Source organism: Rhinolophus sinicus, chromosome X (assembly GCF_036562045.2).
Source record: "Rhinolophus sinicus isolate RSC01 chromosome X, ASM3656204v1, whole genome shotgun sequence".
In the NCBI taxonomy this organism is placed as follows: Eukaryota; Metazoa; Chordata; class Mammalia; order Chiroptera; family Rhinolophidae; genus Rhinolophus; species Rhinolophus sinicus.
This window is the reverse complement of record NC_133768.1, coordinates 110,451,442-110,474,825: the sequence shown is the minus strand read 5'-3', so window position 1 is coordinate 110,474,825 and position 23,384 is coordinate 110,451,442. Positions and strand designations below refer to the sequence as shown.

General features: G+C 48.5%; 1 protein-coding gene across 3 annotated transcripts; it reads right to left on the bottom strand.

Annotated features, from left to right (window-relative positions):
- Positions 1 to 1,189: 1,189 nt before the first annotated feature.
- On the bottom strand, positions 1,190 to 23,306 carry NSDHL (NAD(P) dependent 3-beta-hydroxysteroid dehydrogenase NSDHL). 3 transcript variants are annotated; one of them, XM_019711250.2, is made up of 9 exons: positions 23,169 to 23,284; positions 21,639 to 21,704; positions 16,062 to 16,175; positions 14,043 to 14,201; positions 10,560 to 10,706; positions 6,682 to 6,810; positions 4,113 to 4,255; positions 2,751 to 2,853; positions 1,190 to 1,603 (listed from the first exon to the last, which is right to left on the bottom strand). In XM_019711250.2, the coding sequence occupies exons 3-9, from the start codon at positions 16,131 to 16,133 to the stop codon at positions 1,271 to 1,273; spliced, it is 1,086 nt and encodes a 361-aa protein (XP_019566809.2). In that variant the 5' UTR covers positions 16,134 to 16,175; positions 21,639 to 21,704; positions 23,169 to 23,284; the 3' UTR covers positions 1,190 to 1,270. The 3 variants fall into 3 exon arrangements, with proteins under 3 accessions (XP_019566809.2, XP_019566811.2, XP_019566810.2); XM_019711252.2 differs by lacking the exon at positions 21,639 to 21,704 and having other exon boundaries at positions 23,169 to 23,306; XM_019711251.2 differs by lacking the exon at positions 21,639 to 21,704 and having other exon boundaries at positions 16,062 to 16,172; positions 23,169 to 23,285.
- Positions 23,307 to 23,384: the final 78 nt, after the last annotated feature.

Here is a 23,384-nt window from a genome sequence, read left to right as displayed (position 1 = left end):
GAACGTATGCCACTTTGTCTGAAACGTGTGTATCATTTCCTGCCTGGTATTACAAGGACTTGTGGATGTACTTTTCAGTCCTCTATTCTAAGTGCCTTAAGACAAAGACCATTTATTTCTGTTGCTATTCCCATTACACCATCAGCGTAACAGTCTCCCCGCAGGTGGGGGGTCATGGTCATATCACGCAAACTGATTGGTGTGTGCAATATCTTTACTTTATTCGTCTACCCAGGAGCCTCCCCAATCCTTGGACAAAGGCAGAGAAGAAAACTAAAGGCTTTCAAATTACATGTCAATTAGCCTAAGAAGAGACCAGATCCTGTAAGCAGAACATCACCAGAAAATAGAGGATACCGAATCAGCACTTGTGCTAGGCCTTCTGGAAATTGGCTAGAAGGATTCTGTGAGCGTGAAGGCGCCCTTGCTGCACCAGCTCGTGGAGTTTCTGCTGTCATTTCAAGTAGATAAAGGAGGGTCTCTTCTGTCCCACCTTTCCAATGGCTCACTGTCAAGGTGCCAGATGTCCTATGTTAGGAGAGGAGCTAAACAGCAGAAATCGCACGCCACTGGCACAGACCACCACTGTGCCACTTAGGACAATGGCTGTGTTGATAAAGAGAAATGTGTCCAAGACAGAATGTTTTATGAAAACACAGTATAGGCAGGTACTGCAGGGGGGAGAACTTGGAAGCATGTAAGGAGGGAAAGAACCAGGGACTAGGGTGTGGGGGGCACTGTTGTTTAAGCTTTTAAAAAGTGTTTGCTCTAAACTGTCTAAAACCATCTATTTGAAATGTACACTTGAAGTCTCACCATGTGTTTATAACTCCTGCTTTTCTTCTAGGATATTTTTAATATGTGGCTCCTTGAACAGTCTGTGGCTTCTACTCTAGTACTGGTTTGCATGGAAATAAATCTAATTCCCCATCGTCAATTAGCAAAGGGGTTGTTTCTCCCCTACAGCTTCCTCGATTATGTACAAGGACACTGGGATGATAAGGAACCCGGGGAGAGGGGGCATGGTGGAAAGAGAACACAAAACGTGTGTTTGAAGCTGCCTGGTATAAGAAGTCCAAATCCGATCCTACAAAGAGAAATGGCTGCTGTTCTCTCCCCCCTTGCGGTCACAGAAGGGCTGCTTGTGCTCCCATCTAACTGGCGGTAAGGACCCAAGCTCAGAAGAAACTCACTTGAAGGAGGACAGTTTATTGGTCCACAGACAGCTGTCGGCGGGGAGACATGGAGTGAGGGCCCAGTCTCCAGGGCCTCACTTGACTCTCCGCAGGTGGTGGAAGCTCTGCACCGTTCTTTCCACGGCGTCATCCATGGTGACCAATGGCTGGTAACCCATGAGCTTTTTGGCTTTCTCGCAGCTGTAGTAGTGAAACGTGCCGGCCAGCGCGACCCGCATCGGTGTGAACGTGGGGTGGAGCTGGATGACAGGAGTGATCACCATGACCAGGAAGGACAGCAGGAGGGCCAGGTAGTAGGCCACCCAGTAGGGGATGTGGTACTTGGGGGCCTCGTAATTGAGGCCTGTCAGGATGCGGGACAGGAACATCCAGAAAGGGATGGGTTCGTCGTTGGTGATGTGGAATGCCTGCAGAGAGAACGAGAAGCTAGAGACCGCTCCCCAGCTGGAGGGATGAGCAGGCCACGCTCGGAACTCGGAGCTCGGCCACAGCTGCTGGCTCAGCCCAGGACCAATGTTTTGGGAAACCAGTGGTTACTCCCTGCCTGTGCGCTCCAGCCCCTTTGCAGGGCAGCTCAAAAGTGAGGCAGATATTAAGCCCACGCAGATCGCAGCATCTCTAACCCACAAGTGTCAGCCACTGTAGAGAGCATCTTTCGATTTGCAGCGATGGGCAGGTTTAGGGGTAGAGAGGGAGGGTAGTGAAAGTTTTATCTATATGCCAGGGTTTTAAGTGAAGCTTAGATTGCACTCGGGAAGGTACATTTGTTAACTTAATTTAGTAATTGTGTTAATCGTGGTAAAACTCATCTTCAGATGCAATGAACGGGTCATATTACATTTCTCAAATGTGCTGTTTGGGCTAAACCAAAAGCCATACCCACCCTAAATTATATCAGAGGGAACATGGCAGAGGTCCAGGAGGAAAACATGAGGCCCAAATAGGGAGGGATTCCAAAGGCAGGAGTGAAAAACAAGGAAGACGGGGGCCCTTGGAGTGGGAGGAAAGGACGAGGGGCCCATACATTTTCTCCCGTCTCTGCCTGAGCGCTTACCTCCCCCACATGCCCACCCTGCCTACTGGCTGCCAAAGGCCAGGAGATTCAGATACATCTGCTCCACCGGAGGGGTCAGAGGCGTGAGCATGGCAGGGCAACAGGGGAAAAAGAGACTTCTGGAATGAGTGGGAGAAAGGGTGAGTAGCAAGCACCCGCCCAACGTATGAAGGACCCTCCCTGGAGTAGCCAGGTCCATGGCGGGCAGCCAGGTCATGTTCACAGAGAACCAGGTCCTGAATCTGTTCAGTCCCAGCTCATTCCTCCGGATGTGGGTTGCCCTGTGTGATGTGGCATTGCCATGACACCACACTCCCCACCAGAGGGACTCAACTTTGGCCCAATGGGATCCTAAACCAGGTCCGCCAGGATCCAGGACCGCGGTGGCAATATGCCAGTGAATCCAATCCCAGGAAGAAGAAATGTGAAGACAGGCAGATGTGCAGGGGCAGGATGTGGCGAGCCAGCCGCTGCCCAGCCCGGAGAAGCAGGCGCCTTACCTTCCCACCCAAGGCCGTGTCTTGGGAGAGTTGCTCAGCAGCCAAAATGTGTCCATGGACCACGTTCTCCACGAAGGTGAAGTCCACCAAGTTCTCCCCATTTCTGCAGGTGTATAGGAGTGGTGGCACTGGGCTGGCAGCGCTCAGCTGCATGCCCAGTGGAGCCCCTGCACGTGGACCCTGGGCTGTTCCCGAGTGTTAGCATTTGAAAGACTGCCACCCACACAATAGCTGCTACCTGCTTTGGCAATGCCAGCCCTGGCACACCTGGACATCGTAACAGCCAAGGATGTACAGGAGGCCAGGGCTTCTGGGGTCCTCAGGGGCAACCAATGAATCTGAAAGCCCGGTGCCCTGCCTGCCCCACCCCGGCGTGGCCAACACTGGTGTTGTTTGCTCTGAGCTCCAATTTGGCCAGCAGCTCTGAACATCTTACAGGACATTCTGAGCGAATGCCTTGCTCTGGCCTCACACGTTTCTGTATAATCCCTGAAAGCAGTAAGACAGGGCAGCCAAGGGGGAGGCAGGGAGGCAAGGCGGTAAGACACAAGGAGAACAGGGAAAGAAGGAAGGAAAAGCAAATGTACTGGGGAGACAGCCATACTGTCGCCACCTGCAGAGGCCCTTCCACCTGCACTTTCCTCCAGGATGAATGCTAATGCCTCCACCTGCCTTCATAGATTCAAGGAGAGACGAGGACCTGGCCCTTGACCCTGGACCGGTCTTCCCCTCTAAGCCTGCTTCCTCAATTTCCAAACAGGGGCACAGATATTTTCCCAGCATGCCTGAGAAGGTGAACTGGGTTGAAGAGTGTCCTCCCCAAATTCATGGCCCCCTGGCATTTGTGGATGTGACCTTATTTGGAAATAGGGTCTCTGCAGATGTAATCAAGGTTAAATGAGATCATGTTGGTGTGGAGTGGGCCCTACGTCCAATGGCTGCTGTCCCTACAAGATGAGGGACATGTTGGACACAGACACACAGAGAAAAGGAGGTCAGGTGAGGGTGAGGATGGAGGCAGGGACTGCAGTGATGCATCTACAAACCAAGGGACACCGAGGACTGCTGGCCACCATCATAAACTGGAAGAGAGGCCTGGAAGACACTGGCCATCAGTCTCCTGAAGGAACCAACCCTGTCTACAGCTGGACGTTGGACTTCTGGCCTCCAGAAGTGGGAGAACTCATTTCTGTTGTTTTAAGCCCCCCCCCCCCCCCAGTGTGTGGTCATTTGCTGTGGCAGCCCTAGGAAATGAACAGACAGCAGTAGAGAAGGCCACAGAAGAAGAGAGCTGAAAGTGTCTGATTCCTGTTACAGCGGGGTCAGAGGGTCATGGAGAAGAGCAACCTTGGGCCGACTTACCCGATTATAAACTTCATCTTGCCTTTCCTGGCTGCCTCAACGAGGATGGGGACCAGCTGGGGGTCCCTTGGGCCGAAAATGCCATGGGGGCGGATGGCGATGGTTAAGAAATTCCTCTCAGGATCGTTGGCGATCAGAACTTCCTGGAGGAGAGCAGAAAGAGCGTGTCCATGGTGGACGTGCCACACCAAGTAAGCAGCACCTCCCACAGGGGACACAGATGGCACCCAATGCCCTGGGCTGAAGACCTACATCAGCAACTGGTATAATTCCGGCGACGTACCTGTCCCATCCACCGTCACCACCCAAATCAGAAAACACAGGAGAAAGCTGGGTCAAAAGCAGTAAGATCAAACAGAAAGCCTGGGTTTGGGGTCCAGACTAAAATGCACAAATGCAGCCAGGGGAAGGCGAGCCTTGGCAGCAATGTATGGAAAAGATCCGAGGGTTCCGGTGAGTGACTTAGCTGTGAGCCCAGCCTCCCACGAGGCTGCCGCCACCAAAGGGGCTCTTGCCTTAAGCTCCATGTGCCAACTGCACGTTTCCACTAGTCTTGGGCTGTTCCGGTCAGTTCTGAATACCACCTCACTGGTGGGGACTCTGGTGAACCCAAGAGAGCCAGGAAGAAGGGACTGAGAAGGTGAAGGGGCTGGGAGAAACAGGGCAGCCAATACAGGCAAAGTCCTCAGAGCAGTGCCTGGTACCTAGTAAGTGTTCAAGAAGGAGCGGCTGCTATTCGGTCATCCACCGTCAGGAAGAGAAAAAAAGCTGTGCTCTGTGTGGCTCAGTGGACAAACCCGAACTTAAGGGCTTAAAGTACAGAGGAACAGGTTTTGCCTCAAAAGTAACAAAACTTCCTCCGTGATTTGTTACGTTAATGGTAAAAATGGGGAGCATGACAGTGCCTAGCTTGATGGGGCTGTGTGCTGATTCAACACGATGGCCCACGCCAACTGCTGCAGTAAGGGTACGCTTCAGGAGTAGAGATGTCATAGCACCTCACCTAGGATTTCTACTCTATGGTGGCAAAATGTTCGTGCATGTCTGGGTCCCAGCGAGTTTAAGTTCCTTGTTGACTGAGTTGATAACCTTTGGAGCTACCCAACAGTGGAGAAGCAGTCTAGCGACAGATTCCCACAGCTGCTCCTCTTCCTGCCAGGCCCCTGGTCCCATAGGGCAATGGGGGAAATGACTAAATAAGCCTTCAAATACCCTCCACCGAGGCTCATCTCTGTTACTAAAAAGAGGAGAGGTGAAGAGGTCTTAGATGAACACCACATTCCGTTTTTCATATCAGAAGGTCTGAAAGCCAACAGAGAGTTGTGTGCCAACAATGGCTGACAGGAGGCTCCAGGGGGAGGTTACTGCAGGAGGCCTTGACAGGCTTTGCTTATTTTTAGTTGAGTACCCAAAGCCCATGCAAGTGGGACACCAACGGTCTGAGCCACGGCTGGGAGGCCCAGGCGCCTTGGAGAGGCTTCAGTGCTTTGTGCGTTGCATCCGAGCAGGGGCAGAACTATGAGTCTCTCTGTGCTCCAAGGAGGGGGGTGGCAGAGACAGGACTCCAGCTTGCAAAAGGCCGGGCCTCCAACCCCTGGATTGGGGAGGACCTTGTGTCTCCCTGCAGATGAGTTCTTCTGGAGCTTTCTGAGCTGGAGTAATGGCAAACAGGCAGCTGGCTCTCAGGCAGTGCTGGGAGGGGGCTCATGCCGATTCAATGTTAAGCTCTGGTATGAAATGCACTGGCTGTGAAAGAACCCTCAGTGGGAGAGGTAAGCCTACAGCTATCCAGCTAAGGCGAGCTGTCTGTGGCCAGTGAGCACGCACAGCCTTGAGTGGTAGCTGTCCTCAGGGTCATGTCCTCCCTGGACATTAATCCCGGAGCTGGCTGCTGTCAGGGTCCCTGGAGCCCAGGAGTCGGAAGGCTTCATGTCCGTTACTCAACCCAGGCTTCTGCTAAAACCAGGTGCTCCCAGGCCAAGCTGGTTTACCAAGCAGAAAAGTGTTTTTCCTTAAAATCAAGCAAGATCCTTCCATTGTTTAATCAAAAAAGGGAGGGGGGCATGAGTGCCACTAGGAAGGTGTTTCAAGTGAAAACACACTCCTTGTGTGTTAAGGCCGAGTTCTGCCTGCACGCTTTGGATCCTCATACATTCCCTGATTTCTGAGTTCTATAGCAACTGAGTAACCCTGCATGGTGCGAGTTCAAGGGCAGGCTCTGGAGCTAAACTGCCTTGATTCAGCCACCTACTAGCTGCATGGCCTCAGGATGGTTCTGAATCCGGGCATTCACTGTCCTCATCCATAATCTGGTGACGATAATAGTACCCACTTTATGGGGTCATTGTGAAGTTTAAATGAGGCAGTTCGTGTAAAAGAGTCAGAGCAGTGTCTGGCTACATCAAGCTATTCTGTTATGATATTTAAAACAGAACCTCACCCACAAGTTTTCCTTCCCAAGTTAGGTACTTGGACCTCAGGGAACTAGCTTCCTATGTTCACAAACATTTTTCTTAAGAATCTAAGCCCTTTAGATATTCACTCACTCAACCAGTTCACAGGTACGTACTCTCTCCTGTAAGATCTTCGTCTCCGTGTAGTAGTCAATGGGTTTCATGGCGTAAGGGAGGTCCTCGGTTCCATTCTTGATGTCAACGCCCTCAAAGACGACACTAGCACTGCTGGTTAAAATGAGTTTCTGGCAGAGGAGAAAGGAAGATTGAAAAAAAAAGTCAGGAATGAGCACTGTTTAAACACTCCAACAGTCATGTATGAAAGAATCAAATGGCACCTGTCCACGATGCTCGCGTGCAAGGCACTGTGCAAATGATTTATGGCAATGCCTTCACTTTTCAGGCCTTAAAATAATCCAAAGGTTACCATCTTTTCCAACAATGTGGATTCAAGACACATTATGGTCGAACAAACAAAACAGAAACAGACTCATAGATACATAGATCAAACTGATAGTTGGCAGAGGGGAGGAGTATGGGGGGGGATCGGTGAACAAGGGGACGGGATTAAGAAGTACAAATTGGTAGTTACAAAACAGTCAGGGGGATGTAAAGTACAGCATAGGGAATATAGTCAGTAATGTTGCAACAACTACGTGTAGTGCCAGGTGGGTACCTGAGTAATTGGGGGGATCACTTTGTGAATTATGTAAGTGTCTAACCACTATGCTGTACACCTGAGACTAATATAAATAATATTGAATGTCAACGGTAACCGAAAAAAGAAAATGTAAAGACACATTATGGTATTGCATTCTAAAACACTGATTTCACATTTCTTTCCTCTCCTATCACAACTGAGGGATAGAACAGACTTCCATTATTCATGGTATCTCACTATGGGAGCGACTGTCCATGGGGGAAGGATAGCCCACAAACTTCGAGGGAGATATCTATCTGAAAAAGACCCCGGTGATTCTGACACCAGACTTGGCTTGTCAGCACACACATGCACACGCACGCACACGCACGCACACGCCCACTTGAGAAATACCTTTCAAAAGGGAGATGCTCTCTTACAAGGGTCCCCAGCTCCCAGCCCTCTGGTTAAGGGCAACTCATCCCACACCGAACATCATTACCTCGAATCATATCTTTATCCCTTTTATTCAACACTGCCCTGGAGTATTAGCCAGCTCGGTAGGATAGGACAAACGAGGTATAGTGAATTGAAAAGAAACAAAACTCTCACCATTCACAGATATTGGAAATGTGTATACAGAAAACACTATGAATGTACAGAAAATATTAGAGTTCAGCAAAGCTGCTGAGTACAAAATCAATACACAAAAACTAACTGTGTTCCTATGCGTTACAACTTAAAAATATGATATAAAAGATATTTCAATAACCAGAAATGAGGTACATAGGAATAAATTTGACTAAAGATGTGCAAAACCATTATGAAGCAAAGTGTAAAACCCTACTGAGAGGCATCAGAGAGCTAAACAGAGAGCTTTTGTGTTTATGGATAGGAAGACTCAATACTGGAAAGATGTCAGTTCTTTCCCGAATGACCTTTAAGTCTGATGCAATTACAATAACAATTCCAACAGGCTTTCTCAATGAACTCGACAAGCTGATCCTAAAATGTATATGGACGAGCAAAGGGCTAAGGACAGCCAAGCGAATTCTAAAGAACATGGTTGGGGGTGACTTGTCCCACCGGACACTGAGATTCATTCTGAGGCTTGCTGAATTTCGGCAGAGCGCAGTGCCCTGGGCACAGACAGAGGCCAACAGAGTGGAAGAGAGAGATGGGCACAGACCCATGCTGGGCACCAACACGTGAGGTGTGCTGGATGGGGCGATGGCCGTGGGGACAGGATGGATCACACAAGAAATGGTGCTGAACAACAAAACATGCAGTTTCTACCTCAAACCGTAAACAAACATAAATTCCTGATGGATGAAAGCTTTAAATGTACGAAGTAACTCTTTAAACCTTTGATGAAAAGAAAAAAACACATTCCACAATCTTTCGATCTCAGTGCTGTGAAACGTTCCCTAAATACAACACAAAAAATCCTTTCCTACCCTGTTACCTACTATGCAATTGTGCCACTTCAGTGAATACTGGAGCTATATCTATCAACATGGATAAATCTCAAGAACGTAACGTTGAGGGTAAAAAGAACAAGTTACAAGAGATCTTCTCAATATGGTATCTTTTAATGAAGTGTTATAACATGCAAACCAATACCGTATATTGATTGCACCTGGAGCAAATAAATGGTAAACCCAAATTCACAACAGTGGTTCCCCATGGTGGGCAAGGACAGGAATGGCGTGGAGAGTGGGTACACACAGGGCTTCACCTCTACCAGTAACAGTGTTTGGCAAACGCTGTGATGAGTGCATGGCTGCTACATGACTCTCAAATCTTTTTTGGATGCCTGGGATGTTCCGTTTCAAACCAGCAGGAGCAGCACGCTTCGCAGCGCTCCGTTATACAAGCAGGGAGACTAAGGAGTCTGGGCTTTGGCACTGGAGGGTCTAATTTAAATCCCACCTCTTTCATTTACTAGCAAAGAGACAACACTTAGCCCTCCAAATCTGCTTCCTCCCCTGTTAAGTCACATTAGTAGCTCCTGGTTACCTAACGAGGAGCAAATGAGGTTGACACTTGCAGGGTGAAGTTTCTTGGCATTTTCCAAGTGTAAGGGGTCACTATGGCTATAACTGATTCCTCCCAGGGAGCGAGTCCAGAAGAGTTCCTGGTGTTGCCAGGCCGGCTGGTGGTGTCGGGGGCCGACAGCCCCAGGACTCTTGGGAGAGAACCCCTACTCACTTCAGTCTTTTCTGTCGTTTACACAGCTTCTGAGGCATATGTCATCACTGTGAGTGTGGGGAGCTTGGCCGACAGGGAGCTGTTCTGTCCAGTGGGTGGTGCCCCTTAAAGGTGATCCTGAGAACCAGGATTGATAGCAATGCAACAAGCTACGACATGGTGGATATCCATATCCTGTTGGGTCTGTTATAACAGGTTTCTATTGGGTAAAAGTAAATAGATTTTCTGTTTTACTTTGAAAAGAGAGGCAAACAGTATGGTAGTTCCTTAAAGGCTAAACATAGAATTACTGTATGATCCAGGAATTCCACTCCTGGGTATTTACCCCAAAGAAATGAAAGCCGAGACAGGAGCAGTTATTTGCACACCCATGTTCACAACAGCATGATTCACAGTAGCCAGAAGGTGGGAACGATCCAAGTGTGCACTGACAGATTAATGGAGAAACAAAATGTGGTCCATCCATACAATGGAATGTCACTCAGCCTGAAAGAGGAAGGAAATCCTGACACGTGCCACAACATGGATGGACCTTGAGGACACGATGCTAAGTGAAGTAAGCCAGTCACAAAAGGACAAATACGGTGTGAGTCCGTTTATATGAAGTCCCTAGAGGAGTCAGATTCATAGAGACAGAGTAAAAGAGTAGGAGCCAGGGTGGAGGGAGGCGGAAGAGAGAGCTGTTGTTTGATGGGGACAGATTTGAGTTTGGGAAGATGAAAAAGTTCAGGAGACGGATGGTGGGGACGCTGTACAGCAGTGTGAATGTCCTTAATGCCGCCAAACTGCATACTTACAAATGGTTCAGATGGTAACTTTTATTTTACCTACACACACACACACACACACACACACACACACACGTGCATGTACATATGTATATTATAACCACAATAAAAGCTATAAGCAATATCTACATTTTGTAGCTCTTTAACCAAAGACATAAGCTTTAAGGTCCTCCGAAGGTCTATTCCGATGCAGTTCAAATATTACAACTCAAATCGGCCCAGCCGCTCCAGGGCTTAATTTCTAGGATCTTCCCAACACTTTCGGAAGCAAGCCTGGCTAGGCCCAGAAGGAGAGCAAGAACCCTGGCCCACACACATTTAGAAATGTGCGAAAGCACTCCGGCCTTTCCCTTACCTGAACCCCAGCCTCTTTGCAAGTCTTAATGACGTTCTTGGTGCCAATGTAATTCACTCTGTAAAAGAGTTCCTTGTTGTTACTGGACGGTGGGGGTGATGCACAGTGGAAGACTGTGCTTACACCTTTCAGAGCTGGGTACAGGTCCTGGAAAAGCAAACAAAGACACAACGAATCACTCCTGCCTTACACAAGTAAACAGCCTCCTCACATTCTCCCTCTCCCATCTGCGGCACATAGATGTCCTTCCTTCCCTTTTATAATTCTACAATGAACACGGAAATACATTCTCATTGTGAAAGATTCAAACAATACAGAAGCACATGTCCCTGTAATCGCCCCCTCCTCATTAACTAGGCCCCAATAAAAACTAGTGGGGGGTATGAGAAGCCTGGGGGATCCAGCCAGAGGGGACATCTGTGCCACTGTGCCCCATGGGGTGGGGCACGATTCAGGGAACCTGGGGGGTAAAACTCCTGGGGAAGATGAGCTCATAGACACAAATTATGAATCATATGAAAAAGTCCCAAACCATGAAAGACAGTGTAAACAGCCAATACACAGGAGTATTCCTTTCTGTGAAACGAGACATAAAACAGCAACCTGAACGGGATTGAAAACAGGTGTATTTAATTTACTGCTAAGAGGAACCAGAGCTCCCCCAGAGCAATGGCTGATTGCAGATCTGGGGCAGGAAATAGACGAGATGAGCCAGGAATACCTTGTCATACCAGAAAGTAAGGAAGCTAGCCAAGGCTCCTGGGGTCCTGCTAAAAGGACTTAAGAGCCAACTTACAGAGGCTCCCACTGGCCAAAGGGAGAATTGGATCACCAGTGAGAATAAGAATTCTTTCTGCAAACTGGTAACTAAAGGGAAGGAGCCAAGCATTTAATCTGCATAAGGTACAAAGATTTGAGGTAAGAAACAAAGAGAGGACGATAGCATGTTACCATTTGGTAAAACGTTAATTAATAATAAGATCTAGGAATGATTATCAAGAGATGCTAACATCACCAAAAGAAGGACACCCATAAATAACATGCCTAATCATCACTGATTATTAATATTTTGTGACAATTCTCTCTATGTAGATACATAGACATATGATTTTTTGTTGTGAAACCATTAGAGAGTTAAGTCACACACATCATGCCACTTTGCCTCTTCACCGGGTATCTCCTAAGAACTAAGCCATCCTCCCAAATAACCACAAAACAACAATCATACGCAGAAATGGAACAGATCAGACACTCTTATCCAATCAGTCTATATCCACGTTTCCCCAATGTCTCAGTAATGTCCTTTATAGCTGTTTTTATATTTGGATCCAGGATCCAATCATGGATCATATCTCTTCCAACTCTTTGAATCTGGAACAATCTCCCCATCTTTTCTTTTTTGTCTTTTGTAACACTGCCACTTTTCAAGTCAGTTATTTTAGAGTGTCCCTCAATTTGGATTCGTCTGTTTCCTTATGATTAGATACAGGCGTAACACTTTCGGCATGTTGATTTCGATCACTTGGTTAAGGTGATGGTTGCCAGATTCTGGCCATCAAAAAGGCACCTTGCCCTCTCTGTAATTCAAAAGTAATCTTTGGGGTAACCATTTGAGACTGAGTATCTTCCTCCCCAGCAACCTTCTACCAATTGATTTTAGCATACAGTGATGATCTCATTCTCTCTCCCTCCCTCCCTCCCTCTCTCTCTCTAGACACACACACACACGTCTCTCTGGAGAACCCTGACTGATACACGCAACAAAAAGAAAGGGGCCAGAGGGGTGAGGATTATGCAAGAGAACAAGTCAGCCATGGAATCAAAGGCAGTGAGGACACGAATGGGATGAGGAACAGTGGCAAACAGCCGACTGTCTGGTGGGGTCCAATCATTGGTCCAGTGGAGGTCAGATGGGAGGTGGCGCTCAGTGTAGAGTGCCTGTGAGTGAGATCATAGAGAAGACACATTTACTGGTGATGACAAGGCCAGGGGCTCGGGAATGATGACAGGCGTGGAGGCCAGGATGGGTGGGTGAGAGGAACCCAAGGAGATGCGAGGCGAGAGTACTGGCAGGGTCATCTGTGTGAATACGCAACACGCCGACAGTGAGCTGAGGCTGCCTTGGCCAGGAGCTGAAATCACTCCGGAGTGAGGTGCAGTCGCCTGGGAAAGGGAGTGGGTGGCTGTGGATGAGTGCCACAAGAAAGGAGGCTGGGCTGGGGACAGTCTGCTGGTGTCATCTGCAAAGTTGGACGGAGCTGAGGGCAGAGTGATGGAAGCGGCAATGACCAACAGGAAAGACCTCTACCCCATCTCAGGCCCAGAGGTGTGCGTGGTGTGGGAAACAAGACAGCCCGGACTTGGACAGGGCTGCCCGAAAAGCCACGCCCTTAAAATTCAAATGAAACTGGTAAATAAGGCCAAAGCCAAGAAGAAGAGCCCAGTGACTGAGGGAAGCCACCTGGGATATATACAACACGCAAAGGATAGGCATTCCAAAGAGAAAGGAATTACAGACCCCTAAGGAAAACACAGACAGCCCAAAACAGACGGGTGAAGGTCGCGGAAGGCATTTCACACAGAAGCCTGGCCACCTGAACAGGGAGGACACATGACTCTAAGCATCGCGGATGGCAACACCAAGAAGTCTAACTGTACCAAGTGTTGGCAAGGACATGGAGCCATGGGGATCCAACCCCACGCTGCCAGTGGGAACGGAAAAATCAACAGAGCAGTTCTGGGGAGCCATTTGGCAACATCTAATAAAATTCAAAATATTGATACTCTTATGACACGGGTAAAGATTGAAGACATTATGTTCAGTGAAAGGAGCTAATCAGAAAAGGACAGACGCTGTATGATTACACTTCTATGAAATGCTCCGAGTAGGCACACCCACAGAGACAGGGGATGGGTGCGTGCCAGGGCCTGGGAGGGTAGGAGAGGAAATGGGGAGCAACTGCTAACGGGCCTGGGGTTTTCTTTCGAAGTGATGGAAACGTTCTGGAATTAGATAGTGGTGACAGTTGCACAACTTTGGGGATGTACTAACAACCACTGAATTGTGCACTCTTAAAACGTGAAGCTTATAGAATGTGAATTATGTCTCAGTAAAAAAAAAAATAAGAGAAACCCAGCAAGTGCACTTTTGGGTATATATTCTAGAGTAGCAGACGGCACTCTGCAGCCCATAGACAACTTCGTTTGTAAATAAAGTTTTATTAGCACACAGCCACACCCATTCGACCAGGCTGCTTTTGCACTGCCACGGCAGAATGGAGTAGCAGTGACAGAAATGATACTTATTCATTCTGAGTGGTAAGAATCTGGGCGTGTGTTAAATTATTTTCTCTATCTTTAATTTTTTTCAAAATTAAAACAATGTTTTTTGAAACAACAATTTGGCTGGCCTCTGAGCAGGGAAGTCCACTGGTTTCCCTTTGGTGGCCTGTGGGAAATCGGTAAGGCTGGGTGATCCGTTACCTGTTGGCTGCAGAGGTCGCCCAGAAAGAACTGCACCCGAGGATTGTTGAATCCCTGGCGCATATCAAATACATTGACGGTGTAGCCTCTTGCCAGCAACTGCTCCACCATGTGCTGTCCCAGGAACCCAGAGCCTCCAATCACTGTGCACTTCTTGGCCTGTGGAGAGAGGGATGGCAGGGGGCACAGGTGTGGTGAGAGCTGGAACCTAAAAGGAGTCTGGACTCACACATCATGAGCTACTGCGATGGCTTGTCCCTGTCTGTTTGTTTGACATTTCCTGAGCCAGCGGGAAGTTTTAGACAATTCTGGTGTTCTCTCACCAGTGGTAACCTTCTCTTCTGGGCTCACTCAGGACGGAAGAGAGAGCAAATGAGACTGAGAAAGCCTGGCTACACGGGATGACCTGATACCCACTGCATGTTCAGTGAAAGGAAAAAGAGGCATCGCTGAAAGAAACTAAACCACCTATGATCAAAATTGGACAATCTAAAAAACAAGCAAACAAACCAGCAACAACAACAAAAAAACCCCAAAAGTGACATCTTCTTGCTTCTGATAGCTGATCCCTGGGCATTTATAAGACAAAACAAACACCAAAAACAAAACACCACCCACGCAACTGACAGTGTGCACTTCAAACATCAGAAAGAAGAAAGCACAGCGTCCATACTTGCAGGAGAGTCAGGCCCTTTTCCTCTCGACTCTAGGGGGCTGGGCTGGGTGGCTTTGGGCTCATCGCCTTACCCCTGTGGCCTCAGTACATCCAAGACTGTTGCGTCTGATGGGATGTGCTGGCGGGACTGCAATGGGGATGGGTGCTTCCCCTTCTCCGAGCTCTGAGGAGGCTGACGAATCTGGGAGAGCTCTGGTCTTTACATCTTAGCTTCTGCACCACTTTCTTGACCAAATGCCAACTGTGGTCACTGGGGATAATGGAAAACCAGAGTGCCACGGGCAGGCACTTAAATATTCTCACTCCAGGGAGTCAATGCAAAATTGCGACTGCTGCGTGCTGAATAAGCTGGCTACAAGTGTCCCCAAGCGAGGACCTCCTCCTTGGGGTCTGTCTAAAACCACATCTGGACTGCTGTAAGATGACAAAGCCCCCTTTTTCCTAAGCTCAAGTATAGTGAATCAAAAGTGGGGTGTGGAACCTAAAGATCTTAAAAGAATTCTGTTCCCGATGAAAAACAAACGAACAACTCCCCTCCTTATTCCTTAAATACCTATACAATTGAGATATGCAGGAGACTCAGGGGTACCAAAGCCTTCTACAGGTCCACCCCTGCCACCCTGCTGTCCCACCTGGGATGACATTTTTAGTGGAGTCCACTGGACGTCTAGAGATGGTTCTGGGCCTTTAGCATCATTCTACCTTGGTGTGATTTCTGAAGTGTTAGCATTCATTAAAAGTGGATCAAAAAATCTCTAGGAGGCCTGACAATCCCTTAAAGTCCCTTTTGATACTCAAGACGCTAGACCTTAGGAGGCCTTGGTACTGCCCTTGTGGCCCCTGAGAAAGGCGTCTGCCATTCCACCCAGAAGCCCAGTCTAGCCTCCCTAGGCCATATGAAGGCAAACTGAGGCACCCGGCTGACAGCCGGTAGTTACTGCCGGGTGTGTGAAGCCACCTGGAACATACACATCAGGGGATCCCCATGACTGCAGCTGTGGGAGTGAGCCCAGGGGAGATCAGCCACGGACCTCCCAGCTAGGCCCAACTGAACAAAGAAATGGGTGTTGTTTTAAACCACTGTGTTCTGACATTGTTACACAGCAAGAAGTAACATCTTAAATAAAGACATAAATTTTCTATAAAAAAACAATACTCAACATTAATTGATTTAATAAATGTACCGAGTATAATAAAAGAACATCTTTGGCATTGTAGCTTTTCCCATGCACTCACCGAATATAATTTTAACCCACAGCTAACTATCAGTGGCTTGCTGGTATGTATGTGCTCGACTTTCCCCTTACCTGGTTTTGGCTAACCTTTTTTGTGTCGGTACTTACTTTTGGAATGTCTTCTGTCAAATGTGTCGTTGTGACCTGACCTCTCATTGGCTTGCCAACTGCTTGTTCCATTTCAGCTCCAAATATGGTCCTGTAGCGATCGAGCCTTCTCTTCTTAAAGACATATTTAGAGACAAACATTTATGTTGTATCAAGCACAACATGCTTTAGCTGTTAGTGTTTGCTGTGAATGCCATCTCCCTGTCGAGTTTTCACAGAGCTGTACCGTAGCTGTAACCCTTGGATGGAGCCCTCAGCTGCCATTTGTGTGACGCAGGCTGCTGTCTTAGAAAAGGCCAAAATTGGGCCCATATCTCACCGTGTACGTGGATTGGAGGCACAATGGGAGGCCAGTTAAATAACCTCAGTCGTCAGTTACAACAAAAAGAACATCTTGGCATCGTAGCTTTTCCCATGGCACTCGCGTGCTTCAGTTACTCTCTCTTTCTCTTGTGTTGATTAGTAGACTGCGGCAGTGCAGTGGGAAAATGCACAGACCTAGGGAGCCCTGGGGTCCAGTCCTGGCCCGATCACAAACTGTGTAAATCCGCTCTAGTTATGTCTCTTTGCTTCAGCTCAGTTTCCCCACCAATAAAATGAACTAGCTGCTCAATACCAAGATGCCAGGGCCTGGGATACTGGGAGGGACAGAGTGTAACAGAAGGTGGAGCTCTCCTTAGTGAAATTAAAGCCATCCTGACTATGCATGGAAGAACTCGGAGTGTCTGGGGCCATCGGAAACCTCAGGAGACATTCGTGAAGCACACCAAATGACAAAGCCCCACAATGATACCCAACAGGAGAACAGTTTATCATGGATCCCCTAACATCTGGAGACAGCGAAATCCTTGACAAGGCAAACAGTCAAACTGCTCACAAAACGCTAGATTCACAGAACACTCTTCGGTGAGGAGGGGGCAGGCCAGCAGCCAGCACTGGGGTCTCCAACACTCTGGACTGATCCCGTCTGATTCCACACCTTGAGTCACACACACACGGTCATGGTCACGTGTCCCTGTAGGAACTGATTTTGTGGGTGGCTAAAATGACCTTGAAACAGATGTTAGGATCCTCACTCTCTGATGGGGCCATTTTGGGAAAATATATTTCTGAAATCATAACGAAAATTATCTGGAAAATGTATTTCAAACACTTCACTTTTTATAGGTCTTTTCAGAATGTATAAGTTGACCAGCTGTTCTATGCCTATCCTATCCCTCTTTTTATCCCATAATCCTCTTTGTGTGGGCTGGGGGCCCTGTTACCCATTCACCGTAAACAGATATGGCTGGGGAGCTTTGACTCATTTGTCTCAACGTGTATCAGCTGGGGAACCAGCGTTTGGGCCCTTGCACCAAGGCCTAGCAGCGGCCTAGCAGCGTGTTAGTTCCGTCTTATTCACCATGGTATCTCGGCATGAAACCCAGTGCCTGACACAAAGAGTCCACTAGACTCATGAGTACATGAAATGTATACACGCCCATGCAGACCCCCTTCTGCTCTCTACCACATATACATAGACGCTCATCTAAGATGCGAGAGCTTCACAGGGCAAAGGGTTTATTATTTTTCTGTTGGTGCTATCCTCACAAATACCCACCACTGACTTCTTACTCAATTTTCCCAGGTACTCAGGGAAGCATTAGGAAATGACATGGCACATGGCATCCGGAGTGATACAGTCAAAGCTAAGGGACGCCTGGGGCCACCAGAAGCTGAAGAGGCAGGAAGGACCTTCCCCTAGAGCCTCCAGAGGGAGCACGACCGTGCCCACACTTGATTTCAGACTTCTGGTCTCCAGCACTGGGAGAGAAGAAATGTCTGTTGTTTTAAGCCCCCAGTGTGCAGTCATTTGTTGCAGCAGCCCCAGGAGATCAACACAAGTATTTTCCATAGTCCCAAAATCCAAATAGCACAGCTGCCAATTCCATAGCCCACCCAAAGCCTGTGCTCCCTCCATCTCTAGGGGCGGATCTGGGAGGTGAAAGAAGAAATCCGTGCTGCCCCCATGGATCCATGCCATTGAAACAAGGCTCATGCAATTCTCAGCAAACCAGCCTCTCGTGAAAACCCAAACAAAAGCAAATCTCTGTTGTCTCAAATTATATACAAATTAAAGTTTGTAAACACTATGAGCCAGGTAAGGATTTTGGTGGTACTTTAGTTGTTTCTAGGAGCTGGGGTACCCAGGACTAGCCTGGGGAACGAGTCAAATCCTACTTGCAACCTCCTCCCCACCTAAATTCCCATATGATATACACTCAGGTTAAAATAAACACCAAGAATAGCTCTGAATGAATAGATGGACTTTTCTCCAGAAAAGATGAACTTTACAGATGGCCAGTGAGCACATGAAAAGATGCTCACTATCATTAATCATTAGAGAAATGAAAATCAAAATCACAGTGAGACACCACCTCACACCCACTGGGGTGGCTATTATCAGAAACCAGAAAACAACAAGTGTTGATGAGGATGTGGAGAAACTGGAACCCTTGTACACTGCCGGTGGGTATGAGAAATGGTGCAGTCGCTATGGGAAACAGTAGGGAGAGTCATCAAAAAATTACAAATTGAACTACCATATGATCCAGCAATTCCACTTCTGGGCATATACCCAACAGCATTGAAACCAGGATCGTGAACGTATGAGGACTCCTAAGCTCACTGCAGATTATTCGCGATGCCTAAGATGGAAACAACCTAAACATCATGGACAGATGACTGGATGAAGAAAATGTAGTGTGTACACACAATGGCATCCTATTCAGCCATAAACAAGAAGGAAATTCTACAATATGTGACAACATGGGTGAACTTGGAGGACATTGTGCTAAGTGAAAAAAGCCAGTCACAGAAAGATACTTCCTGTATGATTTTACTTATATGAAGTACTATATCTATATCTATAACTTATATATTAGGTTGGTGTAAAAGTAATTGTGATTTTTTGCAATTATTTTTAACCTTTTAAACCGCAATTACTTTTGCACCTACCTAATATTAAAAGAGTTAAAGTCATAGAATCAAAGAATGCTGGTTACCAGGGCGTGGGCAAAGGGGAAATGGGGAGTTACTAATCAATAGGTAGAAAGTTTCAGTTATGCAAGATGAATAAGCTCTTGAGGTCTGCTGTACAGCACTGTACCTGCAGACAGAAGTACTGCCTTGTACATTGATACATTTGTTAAGAGGGTAGGTCTCATGTTCATTGTTCTCACCACAACAAAATACAATACAATGCAATACAACAAAAAGTTCAAAAAAGGAGAAATTCTGATGCACTCCACAACACGGATGATCCTTAGGGACATTACGCTATGGGACACGAGAACCTTGGGAACGTCATGCTAAGTGAACAAGCCAGACACAAAAGGACCAATACTGTATGATGAGTAGTCAAATTCACAGTCACAGAAAGCAGCATGGTGGGTGCCAGTGGCGGGGGGAGCGGGGAATTGGGGCGTGACTGCTTAGTAGCTATAGAGTTTCAGTTCTATAGATGAAAAGAGTTCTGGAGATGGACAGTGGTGATGGTCGCACAGCACTGTGAATCTACTTAATGCCACTGAACTGTACACTTGAAAATGGCTAAAATGGTCAATTTTCAGTTCTGTCTATTTTACCACGCATACACTCAAAAGAACAGCTCTGAATGGAAAAATAAGACCCCAAAGAGCAATGTTCTAGGGACTGGGCTTGTTAAGGTTCACAAATCAGAAGCCTGAAGTCTTTCTCCTTTAAGACGGTAGGTCTTGGAATCCATTAAAAACCAGTATGCATGCCCTCTTACCCACACTGGGACAAAGTCTTAGGCGGAAAGGAATCTAGGAAAAGAGAACCACCTTCCACTGGTGAAATCCGAATGCCTCGCTCAACTTCTGGGCAAGAAGAGGAGGGCCGCTAACAGAATTCGACGAAGAGAGGAGCGAGTGAACTCAATCTCCTCCTTCCTGCTGGGAAAAGTTCCACGTTACTGAGTCCTGGAGATAAAAGGAAGGGATAGTCTGTCCATTTCAAACCAGAGAGAGAAAGACGAGTGTTCCCTCCTTGTCTTTCACAGACCTGAGGTATGTGCAGGTTTCTGTCCATCGTTTGTCTCTCTGCTTCTCTATTCACTTGTACGACAAGTGACTTTGAATTTGTGGTGGCCACTGAGAAACCCATCAGCATGACTGGGAGCTTTAGCGTATGCTGTTCCCTCCCCTCTCTGTGGTACGACCTTTCTCATCCTTCCAGGCCTAGCTCCACTGTCACCTCCGTAAAAGCTCCCCCCCTCCAGGAAAGGTTAGCTGCTTCCTTAGCACCTGTGTCTGCTCCCATTCTAGCACATAGCACAGGATTATACTTTTCCCCCCACATCTGTCTTGGCCCACTAGGCTGTGAGCGTCTGGAGTGCCAGCAAAGAACCGGGAATGGAATCTGGGTTGAACTGTGCTGCTGCAGCTGGTCTAAGAGGGTTCATCTGTAGAGCAGTAATCTCTCCTGCCGCCCTCAGAGCTGCTGTGGGGCACAAACAAGCCCCACGGGTTAAAGCGGAGATGCAGCTTGTGAAAGAGCCTCTGGGTGTCAGCTCGCTCATTCCTACATTCCATCATTCACAGGGCACCATAAACCGGACACCGCCAAGCAGAACCTGCATAACACAGGGAGCTCGCCACCTAGCGTGGGAGACACACCTAGCAGAGCACTGTAGAAGTGCCCTTGAGCTCTGCTGAGGATAAACACAGGTCAGGGAGCCTGTCCCAGAAGGCGATCCCTGAAAGGCCCCAGAGGAGTGAGTTAAGCGGAGAGGGTGGGTGCCCGGAAAACATTCCACAGCCCGGGGTGGGAAGGATGAGGCGATAGAACACAGAGCCAGCATGTTGTGGCAACTACGACAAGCTGTGTCATGGCGAATGTGAAGCAAGATCGGGAGCAAAGTTGGGGAACACACAGGGCTGTTTGTCAGGTTAAGGAGTTACCCAAGGAGGAGATGGGGAGCCCCTGGAAGTTGTAAGCAGCGTGAGTGTTGAGATCAGAAATATCCCTCTGGCTGCAGTGTGAAGGGATTTTAGCCATGTCTAAGCCTCCAGGTATGCCAGGTAGGTGGAATGACAAGAATAAATCAGAGAAGAGAACTGATATTGCCTGAAAACCTGCTGTCAGGCCCTTGTACATATAACTATATTATACCATTAAGATCCAAAAAGTATCTAGTTAGGGAGACAGTAGTGGTCTCATTCAATAGAGGAGAAAGCGTCTCAGAGAGGTCAACCAACTTGCCCAAAGTCACACAGCTCCGATAGGCCAAGATAGAACTTGTGGTGGTTCCTTCTCCTCTGCCATGCTGCCACCTGCAGTCTGACTGGGAAGTAGGGTGTGGAGGGACACGATGTTAGAAGGACTAGCAGGGACAAAACAGGGCAGGCGGCTCGGATGCCAGGCTGAGTCTGGACTTTACTCTGTAGTCATGGGAAGCCACCGAAGGTTTAAAAGCATGGGGTGACCTGGCCAGAGCTGTTCACTGGGAAGATTAACCTGGCAAAGCAGGGAGGACTAGACAGGTGAGAAGCAGGAAATGGGGGGACTACTCACCAGTCTTTCAATTGAGATTTACTGAGCACCTAATATGTGCCCATCACTGTTGCTGGTCCTGGAGTGCTAGCAGTGAACAAAACAAAGGTATCTGCCCTTACTGAGCTTATCTTCTACTGGATGGACAATAAAGAACATAGCAAATAAGTAAAATATACCATAGGTTAGAAGGTGATAAGCCCTACGGGGGGAAAAAGCAGAGCAAGGTGGGTGGCGGCCTTGGGTGTGCTGGGGGCTGCAGTGCTAAATCGGCTGCTTGGGATGGCTCACTGAGCAAGGACCTGGTGCAGGGAAAGAGGTGGAGCAAGCAGGCAGAAAAGGCACAGCCGGAGCAGAAATTCTAAGGTAGGAGTGTGCCTGTGCATTTGAGGCCCAGCAAGGAAGCCAGTGTCCCCGGGCTGGAGGAGCCAGGGGAGACGTGGGGGCATGTCATACCAGGCCTTGCAGACCAAGGGGAGAACTTGAGCTTGAACTAGTTGGGACTGGAGCAACAGAGGTGGAAAAGAAAATAAATGGCAGTTAACGGGGAGAACTGGTAGAACTTGGAGGTTGGTTAATGGGGGAGGGAACAGAAAAAGAAAGGATCAAATATAACCAAAAGGTTTGGGACCTGGTTCGTGTTCGAAGGGGAAGAGGGCAAAGGGCAGAAGATCGGTGAACATTTTCATTTAAGGAATGCTAATAAACCTCAGGCCTTTCTCAGCCTGAGAAACTTACGCTGTGTCCCCTGCCTGCCTAAATACTGCCCCAATGCCCAGAGGGGAAGCAGGTAAGTGCTGAGAGCCACAGAGCGCTCTTGGGCGGGGCGGACCCTGGGCCTTCAGCCCCACTGCTGCAGCTCCATTTCAGCCCAAACCCTTGCACACGCCCCCTTGTAATTCTCCAAGCATGCCTCACACTTCGAAAACTCCTCTGCTACTTTGCTCATGAGGGTATCTCGGCCTGGAATGCCCCTCCTTTTCCGCCTTTGACTGGATGTCAGAGCATTTTGATGACCTCTCCCCCTCATGCTCGCTCATATCTCCTTCACTCCCTTCAAAGTCTATTCACCTTCCTGGGCTGCTTTTAGCCAGGGGAGAACTCAAATGATCCTCTGTTGGAACCTGGCCTGGGGGGCGGATGCTCTCAAAGGGACACCCTCAAAGAGCCACAGCTGGATTCAGCTTCTAAGTTTCAGCTGTCCGAACCTGTGCCACAATGCTTGGCATGTCCCTTTCCTTTTCTGGGTCTCAGTCGCTCTGTGAGTAGCCGGCACTCACCACCGCGGACAGACTCCGCAGCCCATTGTTGCTACAACCGACGTACACACACAACTCAGCGCAGTTCCCACTGACCCGCGCGGGCCGCCCCGCTCTCCATAGGTGATCTGTAAAGTTATGATCTTCTCTGACTCCTCTGAGTCCCTCTGACTCTAACTCAGTTTTAGACCAGAGCCGAAAGCCCCGACCCGGATCGCCCCACCCAGCCCCTTGCCCTCCCGCCCAGTTGCCTACATCAGGCGGCCTCCAGGGGCTCGGAGGCGACACTTACCTGTCCGTAGATGTCCCCCTGGCCGGCCTCAGCGCGCCCGCAGCCAGCACCCGCCGCGCTCCCGCCGCTCGCCGCCCTTTTCTCCCCGCCCGCCTGAGCTGATGATCGGCCGACGGTCCTCCACTACCCCGACTGGCTCGGCTTGGCGCTGGCTCAGCCAATCATCTCTCGCGGTGTGATCCAGCCCAATGAGGCCAGGGCTCGGCTGCCTGAGCG

Coding starts and splice junctions, on each gene's coding strand:
- NSDHL (XM_019711252.2), bottom strand. CDS start 16,133: ATGGAACAAGCAGTTGGCAAGCCAATGAGAGGTCAGGTCACAACGACA. Junction 6,811..10,559: donor GCAAAGAGGCTGGGGTTCAG/GTAAGGGAAAGG, acceptor CTCCTCTGCCAG/AAACTCATTTTAACCAGCAG. Junction 1,604..2,750: donor ACACGGCCTTGGGTGGGAAG/GTAAGGCGCCTG, acceptor TTCTCTCTGCAG/GCATTCCACATCACCAACGA.